Source organism: Miniopterus schreibersii, assembly GCF_964146895.1.
Source record: "Miniopterus schreibersii genome assembly, chromosome: 4".
NCBI classification, from domain to species: Eukaryota; Metazoa; Chordata; class Mammalia; order Chiroptera; family Miniopteridae; genus Miniopterus; species Miniopterus schreibersii.
Window position 1 is genome coordinate 48,655,650 of NC_138105.1, and position 12,970 is coordinate 48,668,619.

The 12,970-nt window shown below is 38.8% G+C and overlaps 1 protein-coding gene across 2 annotated transcripts in view; it reads right to left on the reverse strand.

Moving 5' to 3' along the window:
• KLHL2 (kelch like family member 2) overlaps window positions 1-12,970 on the reverse strand; it is an 80,729-nt gene that overhangs the window by 21,587 nt on the left and 46,172 nt on the right. Inside the window, exons 6-7 of one of the 2 annotated variants that reach the window (XM_081136741.1) lie at window positions 3,910-4,019; window positions 240-356 (exon numbers count right to left, since the gene is read on the reverse strand). In XM_081136741.1, the coding sequence (XP_080992867.1) occupies window positions 240-356; window positions 3,910-4,019 (227 nt within the window). The remainder of the gene's footprint in view (window positions 1-239; window positions 357-3,909; window positions 4,020-12,970) is intronic. The other variant, XM_081136742.1, reaches the window with a different exon arrangement.

Below are 12,970 nucleotides of genomic sequence, written 5' to 3' on the forward strand. Positions count from 1 at the left end.
GATAAGCTCTAGTACTTGCTTACCCAATCAGAAACAGGGCAAACAAATTTCTAAGACTGGGGATGGCCTAAGAGAAAGCAGCAGCCAAGGACAACAGGTGCCTTTACGGCCCTCTGTCCTGCGGCCCATGGATCAGTCAGTACCCTGTAACTCTTACCCATTTTGTAACAGGGATCTACCTGTAGTCAGCCCAGTGATATGCTGCTACGTGTATTCACGTATTTTGCATATACTTTTACCTGAACTAAATATTCCCGAGGGAGCAAAGGTAACCGTACATGTTCCATCAGCCGAGCCATAAATTCTTGCCTTACATCTTTATCATGGTTCACCCAAGCTATTACTGCTTCAAACACCTTGTGGAAAATACGGGGAAAAGGGTAATGAGTTATGTATCAAGGCAACGGAATAAAATATGATGAGACGACATTTCATAACACAACTTTTGCTAATACATCCAAGTTTAACCCATGGCTCAATGTTTTTCAAAATCCTGACTTGTGATATACTTAAAAAGCCATTTACTGCCCAGCCAGACGTGGCTCAGCAGTTGAGCGTCGACCTAGGATCCAGAAGATCACGGTTTGATTCCCGGTCAGGGCACATGCCCGGGTTGCAGGCTTGATTCCCAGTCAGGGGCGTGCAGGAGGCAGCCAGCCGATCAAGGATGGCTCTCTCATCACTGATGTTTCTGTCTCTCTCTCCCCCTCTCCCTTCCTCTCTTTGAAATCAATAAAGATATATTTAAAAAAAAAAAAAAAGCCATTCACTCAAATTCTTTCCTTTTTCCATTTGGTATTTAATAAATATTTTTTCTAGATTTACTGAGATATAATTGACAGATAACATTGTGTAAGTTTAAAGTATACAATCTTAAAGTATTGATCTGATATATTTATATACTGCAAAATAATTACCACCATAGCTTTAGCCAATACCTCCATCATGTCACATAATTGCCATTTCTTTTTTTGTGGCAAAAACATTTAAGATGTACTCTCTTAGCAACTTTCAAGTATTTAATACAGTATTGTTAACTACATCACCATGCTGTACATTAGATCGCCAGAACTTATTCATTTTTTTATAACTGGAAGTTTGTACACTGACCAACATCTCCCCATTGCCCTTACTACCCAACTCCTTATAACCTTCACTCTACTGTTTCTATGAGTTCAACTTCATTTAGATTCCTTATACAAGTGATGTCATATAGTATTTGGCCTTCTGTCTTATTTCACTTAGCATAATGCTCTCAAGGTCCATCCATGTTGTCACAGTAGGTAGTAGTTCCTTTTTTCTCATGGTTAAACAATATTCCATTGTATACATACACCACATCTTCTTTATCCATTCATCTGTTGATGGACTCTAAGTTGTTTCCATTATCCTGGCTATTGTGGACAATGCTGCAATGAACATGAGAATGCAAATACCTCTTTGATATCCTGTTTTCATTTCCTTTGGTTATATACCCAGAAATGGGATTGCTGGGTCATATGGTAGCTGTATATTTAATTTAATAAGTACTTTAATAGTACTTTTAGATATTTAGTGAGTACTTTTCACTTGGTATTTACTCTGCCTTTCACCAAATACATTAGCAAATCTTGAACCTGAGTGGTAGCTATGATAACATTTCCAAGTTGAATTTGGTTCTATTTGCCTAGATTTAAATCTCAAGTCCCTTTGGAATAAAGCACCCCAAATAATAAATCAAAGTGATATTTTGGAATGAAAATCATGTACCCTTAAAAACAACTCATCTTTGGCTTTTTCTCTAGGTTTACAAACAAATGTTGGACCATACACTTCTAAACTGAGAGTGTGCAGAACAGATTAGAATTCTCTTTTGTCACAGTAGAATATATTAATTCATTCAGTCAACAAATATTTACCAAATGCCTCTATGTGCCAGACGCTAGGGATGAAGAGTCTGTGAATTCTACCTACTATTTCTTGGTTCTGTCTTCTCTTCTCTACCCATTTCTACCATTCTCCATCAGATCCTATTGCTCATGGGTATGGCTTCAACATCCTCCTACCTTACCCCCAAGCCACTTTTGGTCCATTCTGCACATCACTGATGTGATAGATAGCCTCCAAAGATGATCCCCTAATAAATGACATCTCCTGCTATCCACACCTTATGAGGTAACCTCCCACAGAGAAACTACGCTGGCTTTGTATAACCAATAGAATATGGTGGAAGTGGCACTGCATGACTTCTGACACCGAGTCATAGGAAGCCTTGAAATGCTCATTTGAGAGAAGCCAGATGTTAATGCAATGTGCAGGAGGGCTAAAGTCCCACGTATATTCCTCCAGTAGAATCATACCAGCCATTCAAGCTATCCCAGCTGAAGCCCCTGACACTGTAGCATAGGGATAAGCTCTCCCTATAGACCCTGCATGAATTCTGCCCACAGAATTGTAAGCATAATAAAATGGTATTGTTTTATGTCACTATTATTTCAGGGTGGCTTGTTATGCAGCAATAGAAAACCAGAAGAGCCTTCATTTCTATAATGCAGGTATGATAGTATTCTCCTACTGCTTAAAACCTTTTAGAGGTTTTCATCAGTAGGATGAAGTCAATTTTCTTTAATATGGCTGAGAAGACATTTTATTATGTCATCTTCACATCTTATTTCCTACCACTCTGCCAAACATATTCTAAACTCTAATCATACTGAACCAACTGCATGCAATTATTCTCTCATACCTCTTTACATCTGCATGTTCTGTTCTACCTGGAATGCCCTTCCCATTCTCACCCATCCCCATTTCTATGGCAAACTCATACTCATTTTTAAAAACTTGGATCATATATCTGGGCCAAGCTGAACTCCCATTCCCATACTCACACCTCACAAAAAGAGCAAATGCTCCTACATTACCCTTTACAGCATTCTATAATCATTTACTGGCTGTCCCTCTAATCTATGAGACAAGAATTCTATTTTGTTGATCTTGTACCTAAGACTCTATGGCAGTGTCTGGTATGTGGCAGGCACTCAATACATGTCTACTAAAGGTGACTAGGAATGCCTTCCTCTCCTCTGTATTTCTAGAGTGCTAAGGTTATACATCTCACAACCAATTATCAGATATTTTTTCATATGGTGAAGATTGGACTAAATGTGTCTTTCTACCTTCAGGTGCAATGAATATCCTTAAAGAACAGAACTAAAGTTTACACAACTTCAGATGCAAAGTACACAAAGAAAAGGCACCAGTTTTACTTCCTCCAAACACAGTGTGTTCACAAACTTTTGTGCCCTGATTCCCATGGGCTACAAAACTCACCCAAAGGGAAAAAAGCCACTCAGAGAAGCTGCTCCCTCCACCTATAGGAAAGGTGCAGGTGGCTGCAACCCAAAACGTGGAGAGACAGAGGCTACAAGCAGATGAAGGAGCTGCACAGTGCTCTGGAAGTGAGGGCAGAGCCCTGGTAGGGTTTGGGGTGTAAGTAACAGGGGACCAGTCTGAAGGAAGAGAACAATCACAGATGTTCAGTCTGGAAGGAGCTAAACTTTGCCATCCAGGGCAACTTTTTCCAACTTACATGATGGTGAAATTACTTTAGTTTGAGAAATATTGCATCTAGCTGTGGGAAGGAACCCAGTTCCCAAAAGGCATTTGTTTTAGACAGCCTGAAGTGTGCAAGTTCTTGCTGTAGAGGTCAAGTACAAAACTCTAATGCCTAACAGTTTACGAAACCTCCTAAGGAGTGCACAAACAGTAATTTACACAGATAATCAACAAGTCAACTAGCTGAATTTAACTTCCAGATCAAAGATCACTGGCTGGCACTACACATACAGGATCACCAAGTTATAAACAAAGTGAAATAAAGAAAAGAAAAATACTATATCATGTACACTGGGAAAAGAAATATATACTTACCTTCTCTTCTGAGGATATGGTAAGTTTGTCGCTTGAGATTAAGCTGCACACTTGTTCAATGCCAAGGTTAAGAAATTCTTCACTAAGTACGACATCTGCAAAATGTTGCTCTGTTTGGAGGTTAAAAAGTAAATCTATTAACACCAACATTCCATTATCATAGTTTCAAACTGCTGAAAAAAGAAGAGATTTTTCTTAATCTAATCCAATAATGAAAAAAAGAACTGTATTTCCTCAAGGTAAATGATCTCAACATGGGTGCCAAGACCCCTCAATGGGAAACAGATAAGTCTCTTCAACAAATAACATTGAGAAAACTGGATGTCCACATGCAGAAGAATGGAGGAGGGCTCTTAAGATTATTTTGATTGGTAATCTATGAGCTCCATGAACTTGAATATCCAAACCCCTTCCCAGATTTCAGAAGTCGTCAACTATTATTTCTTTAAACAAGCCTTGTGCCCCCTTCTATCTCTGGAACTCAAATTATTCACAAATTGGTCCTTTTGATGGTATCCCGTAAGTCTCATAGGCTTTCTGATTGTTTTCCAATGTTTTTTCTTTGTTCTTCTCTGGATAACTTCAAAGTTCCTGTCTTCAATCTAACCAATTCTGTTCGATCCAGTCTGCAGCTGATGCTCTCTAGTGCAGTCTTTATTTCATTCATTGACTTCTTCAGCGCCACAATTTCCATTTGGTTCTTTTTTATGATTTCTGTTCTCTTTGTTAAACTTCTCCTTTTGTCATGTACTGTTTTCCTAATTTTGTTGAATTGTCTTTCTGTGTTTTCTTGGAGCTCATTGAGTTTCCATAAAATAGCTATTTTGAATTCTTTATTGGGTAAATGATAGATCTCCATGTTTTTGAGTTTAGTTACTGGAAGATTATGGTAATCCTTTGGTGGTGTTACATTCCTTCATTTTTATGATCCTTGGAGTTTTGCAAAACTGCCTTTGCATTTAAAGTAGTGATCACCTCCTCTAGTCTTCACTAACTGCCTCTGGAAGAAAGAAACCTTCCAACAGCCCTGCTAGAGATTCTGAGGCTTTCTCTGGGATTCAGTTCATCAATCTCTCTCGAAACATGTAACCTGAAAATGAACTCGATTTCATAGATATGAAAACAAAATGGGCAAAACAAAATGTGACAATCACTTCACATCTTTCGGGACAAAATTACATTATTGATTTCTGTTGAATACACTATCAACTAAAACCTTAACATCTTTGAATTGGCTTGGCCAACAGAAGCCTAATACTTGTCACAAAGCCAAGATGAGAAATTCTTCCCTTTCACTGAGTGAGTTCTTATTCAGCATACCATACCTCAGTAAGGTACAGTCAAAATTAGCAGCTATTGCACACTGGCAATAAATATACACTAAAATGTACCTACAAAGCATTTACCTAAAATGTAACACTAAAAGGAAAGTCATCTCAGTGCTTAGTCTGTTTCCTCTACTTACATCCAGGGTTAGTTCCCATATCCACAATCTTGCTTCAGTCACCTCCTATTTCATTACCCTTGTTATCACTCTTTACCAACCTCATCTATTGTTTCCACACCTTTCACTCACATGTTGACAAATTATTCTGTTTCTAGCAGAAAGCTTTCACTGTGACAATAGTAATTTGCCTTTAATGGTTTACCACCGCCACTGAGTAAAGCCAATTAGTCATACTGGCATTCAATGATCAGTTCCATTTCTCTGAACAAATCCTATCACCGCAAAAGGACATAATTCCCAGTGGTATAGACTATGTCATAAATATGCAATATGCATTAAACATATGTAGTACTCATATAATATACATATGCATTCTTCTTTATATAGAATATAAGGCTTTTCTTTACCCTCTAGAGCTGTTGAACTTTCCTGTTTGCTATACTCCTGAAAATAAGATAAACTTATCAAGAAATGAAAAACAATCCCTAGGATTTGTCACTTCAAGTCTATAGGTCAGGCCCCTCATCCCATATTAAGTCCCATGAATTCAATAACAGAAGTCCAAAGTTGTGCTTGTTCTGTTTTGTATATACCCTGTGATGGGGTACAAACACTCTATTTGATTTCTAAGCACCAAGCAGCTTTTTGATAAAAATTAAATGCCATATGGAGTCCCTAAAATTCCTCTATACTCCATCTAGATTCTCATCTGAGAAATGAGGGTAATTGCATGGATAACAACAGTATTTTAGACCCACATTTGGGCTCTCCTCTGAGAGACAAAGTGTTTTGGAGAAAATAAAGATATCTCTGGTCTTCATTTTCCTAATTAATAAAATGAAAGTGCTAGGCTAGATAAATGCTGTTTCCTACAAGTACTAATACTCTATAATTCTTTGATTCTGAATATTACTAGTTTCTAGGAAAAAAAAAATTCATCTATGTATTTCCAGCAGTTCCATTAACACAGACAGTTTTAGTGAAACCTGGAAACAGCTCACTTCATCACAGCTGGAAAAACTGTCAACAAAGAAGAGCATGGAGAGTTTGCTAGGGCATAAATGAGGACCATACTGAATGCCAGAACATAAAAATGATTAATCCTTTTAAGAAGTGTCATTCAAGTCGACAAGAATTCAGTCAAGAAGTGTTATGTATCAAATACTTTCACAATTCTCCAAAGAATCTTCTGTATCAGTCAATTAACAATGCAATACACCCTTGAATAATCACCTATTCTTTGGTATGCATGTCACACAGTCAAGACTAGTAATACCATTATTAAAACCACTCTCTCAATGTAAGTTTCTTTCGAGAGGGCAGCCTTCAAAATCATGAGCTTGTTTTGACAGATGTTTACCCTAAGCAGCAATTCCTAACCTAACTAATAGAAAAGTGGGCAAGTGATTGAAGTAAATTGATTGCAGAAGATAATGTTATGAGAACTGCTTTCTTGAGAGAATAAGGCATAATCTGAATATACTAAATTTGGGTGTGAATTGACTATTACTGGCCTGTAAACTCCTTGTAAGCAGAGGTTAAACTGTATTAAGCCTGTTATCACCCACGGCTGTTTGGGCAATGCCAGGCACATAAAGAGGGTAGCTCTGAAATGACTGCCCATTGGGTCTTAGCTGAACAACCAAGAAAATAGCTAGGAAAACTGGGACAAGAAAGCACAGATTTATGAAAAACACAAGCACAGGAGAAGGTAGCACAAAAGACGGTTACCACAAAAAATGAGACCCTGGAGTTCCAAATACTAACAAGGTCCTTCATGTCCTAGGATTGTGGTCTAAGGCGGCAAGTGGGTTTGCAGAGGAAAGATGGTGGTCACAAGGAGCTATGAAAGGGGGTCTTCAAGGGAGCCAACAGTGCAGATCTGAAAGTGGCTGATGGCAGGGAACACCAAGTGTAGTGGAGAAAGGCAATCTAAGTGTCAAAGACAGAAGTATGCCTGGAGGCCTAGAGAGAAAATGGCCTGCACAGAGAATGCTGCAGATTGAAAAACAGCCAGCCAGTGCAGAGCCTAGGATGGTGACAATGGCAGAACAATAGTCTGGACGTGATACCCTTTTTTTTTATTTCAGAGAGAAGAAGGGAGAGGGGGAAAGAGAAAGAAACATCAATGATGGGAGAGTCACTGATCAGCTGCCTCCCACAGGCCCCCTACTGGGGACTGAGCCCTCAAGCACGGCATGTGCCATGACCAGGAATCAAACCATGATTTCCTGGTTCATGGGTCTATGCTCAACCACGGAGCCACTCAGGCCGGCTGGAGGTGATACCCTTTTACCTACCTGCCCAGTGAGTCAGGGGGAATGGTCCCTTAAAGTTTGCCCCTGCCCCTGGCCGGGTAGTTCAGTTGGTTAGAGTGTCACCCTGATGTGCCAAGGTTGAGGGTTCGATCCCCGGTTAGAGCACATACAAGAATCAACCAATGAATACATAACTAAGTGGAACAACAAATTGATGTTTCTCTGTCTCCCTCTGTCTCTCTCTCCCCCAATCTCTCTCAAAATCAAAAAATAAAAATTTTGAAAACAAAAAGTTTGCACCCAACATGCAAGTTTGGGGGGAAAGCAAAGTTTCATTTAAAACAAAGGAAGAGAAGTACACATGAAAATAACTGGGCATATTTTTAAAAAAGAAAAAAAGATGAGTGTGCAAGCATAGAGGAAAGGCTGAAAGCAGAGCAGAGGAGTGTGGGGTGCCTAGACAGGCCTAGGATGTATAAACAGATAACAGAGTTAAGAGCAAGAAGAGAATGGGAAATAAGCTAAAAGCACGTCAATGACTGCAGAAGAGGACTTCTTCGCAGGTAGTTCTGTTACTGAGGAATGCTGTTTACCAACCCTAGATTTTCACCGAGAACTCTGGCTTGAAAATGATACTATAAATTTCCCCAAAGGTCAGTTAGAACTGATAACTAAGTAGCTTCCCAAATTTCAGTGGGGGAATGGTGAGATGTAGGAATGACTAAGAATCTGAAACCATTATTTCCCTTAAATTTATTTGAAATTCTTACAATTCAACCACTGGCAACTTTTATCAATGAGAAAAGTTAAATAAAATTTGTATTTCAAGTTAAAATTAAAATCTAACTTTTCAAAGAGTCTTTTGCTGGGACTATTAAAAATGCATCTAAACTGTTAAGTTCAGTTTTTATCTCCTCTATATTTTTAGCCTCGCAAAAATACTAAAAACAAAGGTCTTAATGATTTGGAAAATGGTTAAAATATGAATGTCACCCAAAACACATGAGAAGTAAGATACTGTACACACAAGCTTTCTCCAAACAAGTCCATACACTTGGCATTAAGGTGTGAAAATTTTATTTTTAGGTATGAAGCAAAAAATCATTTTGTTGCTGGAGAAATGAGTGGATGGAATTTCTCCATCACTAGTGGGAGTGGGGTTCTTGTGATATCTTGAGAAAAGGAATTTTCTAAGACTCACACAGGAAAATGAGTGATTTTTATTTGTGTGGAATTATATCTTTTGGTTTCCAAAATTCCACTGTCTTTACACCAGTCCTGGAAAACATGCAGCTGGGAGTTCAGTAGAGCTAAAAGCAGGGCCAGTGTCCAGGTTCCATTCAACGGTGGAGCCAGGTCTGATGTAGCATTAGGGTAAAGTCCACTGGTGCACTGTGTGGAGTACATATGACTGTGGACCACAGAAGTGAGCACAGAGCGTGGAAACCCCTCAAGCCACAAGTAAGGCGAGAGTAACGAGAGAGAGAGAAAGGGAGGGAGGGAAGGAGGTGCACGGGGGGACGGGGGGGGCACATGCCAAGAGAGAGAACTGGGCATGTGTCAATTGTCCAGTCCCTTCCCCCAGCGATCTAAGGAGAACAGACTTGAAGAAGGTTAACTGCAGCTTCCTGGTAAAGCTGTATAAATGGCATTTCTATATTATCTAGTCTCCCCTTTTCTCATTTCTTGTTAAATAATAACCAGGTTATTATAATGGTATCAAGTTCATATAGCTTTTTAGCTAAGAAAATAATCACTCAAGAACATAACAATGGCTAACTATAGTCCATGCCTCAACACACAGATAATTGAACCTGGCTAGTCTGGTAGCCCTCAGTTATTACTGGTTTGGAGCTGTTTACCATGTGCCCTGGAAAAGCCGCATGGGCCATGTGAAAGGCTGTGACTGCCAGCAGGATGCTGTTGAAGTCATAAGAGTGCATTAGGAAGCAAGGGTTCCACGCCCTCCCTGCTCAGACTTTCTACCTTTCCACTTGCTCTCTCACATTTTTACTTTCTCTAAAGATATTGTATTATGAAAAGTAAGCATGAGTTCATAGACGAGATTTCCACTAGACACCTTAATTCTTTCCTTACACCTGTCCAATTTAATTATAATGAATACCAGAAAGCTCATTTCCAATCTGCAAGAGAAAGGAATGAAGCAGATCTTGTATCCAGAATCTCCGGTAAGTTTGTAAACTTCAGTCTCCAGTCTCCTAAGCACAGTCTCCAGTCTCCTAAGCACAGTCATGCCTCGGGTCAGAGAGTAAGTGTCCCGAGGTTACACAGGCTCTCTTTACTTTTGCACCCTGTCTCTCCCTCAGATCCTCTTTCTCTTCCCTTTTTTCCAAGTACGTAGGTATGTATGAACTCTTCTGATGCTCTTTAGTTCTTCCTTTCCTTCTTTCTTGCCTAAATAGAGCTATCACAGGCGCTACTTGGCCCACTGCCTATGAGAGGGAAAATAAAAAGATATTAACTTTCTCTACTGTCACTGTCCTCCTTCACTCTCCCAGATCTTTACACATGCTCTATGATTTGAACTTGAAAGTAATTTAGGAGTTTGGGTATGGTCACTGAAATTTCACATGTTTAAAATTATAAGGATAAACTATATAGATGAAACAGAATGGCAGAATTGCTTGAAAATGATACAAGAGGATGCAAAAATTTGTCAAGCTGCAGACTTATGAGTTGTGCCCTTTTCCCATATATATATTAGACCTCATTAAAAAGTTTACATATAAAAAAGTAGTAACAGAGGAGGGGAAAGTGAAGAGGGGTGTAGAGGAGAGATTACCCATGAGTTGACAACTCTTAAAGTTGGATGATGAGTATCATTCTATTTTTTATGTTTTGTAGTTTTTTGTAATAAAAGATATTATAAAATACTGCTTGTAGCCTGGCCAGCATGGCTCAGTGGTTGAGCATCGACCTATGATCCAAGAGATCGCGGTTCGATTCCTGGTCAGGGCACATGCTTGGGTTTCGGGCTCGATCCCCAGCAGGGGACGTGCAGGAGGCAGACAATCAAAAGCTCTCATCATTGATGTTTCTCTCTCTCTCTCTCTCTCCCCCTCTCCTTTCCTCTCTCTGAAATCAATAAAAATATGTTTAAAATATATATATATATTGCTTGTAAACTTAAGATGCTCAGGAAATTTAAGATTCAGGAGCAGTTTCCTACTTGGTGAACTGTGGTGACGTGGGTGCACACAAGGAGGGCATGGAAATTCTGTACCCTTTCCCAATGCTTTGCCCTGTATATTTCTTCCACCTGGCCTGTTCCCAAGTCATACCCTTTTGTAATAAACTGAATTCTAGGATGTAACTCCAAAAGATACACACTCCGACCTTCAGAGATTTGCTGACCTTCAATGGTAAAACCAAGATGACGTACACCAGATTATCACTTGAGCAGTTTCAAGGTCCGTATCAGAACAGAGTCTGCTGATCTGCATGCAGAGAACTTTTCAACCCTCTCCCCTTGATCTCTTCGTTCTGTTTTCCCTCTTTCTCCTCATAAAAACCTCTGCCTGCACTGAGGTGTTAAGATGGTCTTTGGGACAAGAGTCCCCCATCTTCTCAGGCCGCCAGCTCTTGAATAACCATTTTTCCTTACATAAAAAAAAAAAGATTCAGGGGCATGGTATAATAGAAGTACATCCTTTAAGACTAGACTTTGATTTAAAAGAGTGCATTAAAAATGAAAAAACTATTTTTCTTTATAATTTTGCTGAAAGTGACAATAATTATCCCACAAAAAATTCTTGGAATAATTACAAAGAACTCTAGAAACCAAGATATGGAGGTGTTCTACTTTTGGTGGAAAATTGTTCATATTTTATAGTATACTATAATAGATTTAAGACTTTAAATACAAGAAAAAAATAACAAAATCTATTCCCTGAAAGCACAGTAAATGAGTTGTTTCTGATACAGTAAAACTGTGAGTTCTAGTATATCATATATACCATGTACGGATATCTTTTGCCTTAATCCTACTTTATTCATTCTCTCCCCAGCCCCTTTCCTTATCTCTTAAGAGTCAGTAACATTTATCAAGCACTTTGGAGACAACTAGCAGCCCCAGAAAGATATAATGTTAAATAGTGATCTTTTCATGCAGAAAAAACTATCAAAAAACATATATGCTTCCTTGGTCTTCCTAATATAAGTCACTTAAAACCGGCACATTATGTCTAGCAGTTAATAGGTTTTATGGATTTAGAAGAAATATATTCTACTTAGCTGAAGAACAGAATTGGCTGTATGAGAACACATCAATGGATTCAAATTTGTCTTTGGTTTTTCTTAAAATGACTCATCCCACTCAAAAGGTTTACATGAATATCATTACATATTATACACATTTCCCAACTTACAAAAGGGTTATGTTCTAAAAGTTTATCCGTAAATAAGCTTTCTGGAACTCAGATCACATTTTCCTACTGAAACTATTTTATAAAGGGCAGTTAAGCCAATCAGGCCACCCTACAGATATCTATAAAGCTCAAATTTACTGGACCTATTGTGTTTCACTGAAACATTGTGGGGGTTTTTTGTTTTCAATTAACCACCTTATACCATTATTTTTTTGATAAATGCAACAGGAATTCTGGGAATACTTCTCCTTTCCAACGCTCTGCATGTGCCTGTGCATGCACAGGTATGCACATGTACATATACATATACACATACACATACCCCTTTACCCAGGTCTATGTGCCAATATGTCCCTTACTCATCAAATTAAAAATGAAGGAGCAGAGTTTAGACAAGGGGTTCTCAAATGTGAAGGCTGGAAGAAGTAGGGATTCCAGAGCTTATTAAGGGGCAGTAGTCATAGAAGGTCCTATAGTAACTGTCCCTACTGGGTCTCACAGATGAAAGGATTGATGGTAAACTATAACTTCCACAAGGTTTACCTTCCAGAAAGATGGTTAAAAAAAACCCAGAAACAACCTAATAGTCACTTTTAATATATATTTTTTAAATGTTTGTAAACTCAAAACAAAATAATTGGTTACTTTTGTGTTCTTTAGTTACATCCAAAGCTGAAACAAGAATCTCTCCTTCCCAGCTAGAGAGATGGGGGATCTGAGGGTCCTGCATAGCAACCAAGCTATAGTTTCCTTGACAATAGCAACAAGCCCTCCCTCTGCCACAGGGAGAGGATGTCAGCACAAGATCCTGGAAACCACTGTCTAAGGAGAGGGCTGCCTATATTACACCTGCTTTTCTATTCCACCCAAATGCATCTAGATTTGAATGCTTTGAAAATTTTTAAGCAACAAGATTATTTTCACGGATTCAAGAGGAGGGTGCAAAAGCCACAGAGATAAAAATGACT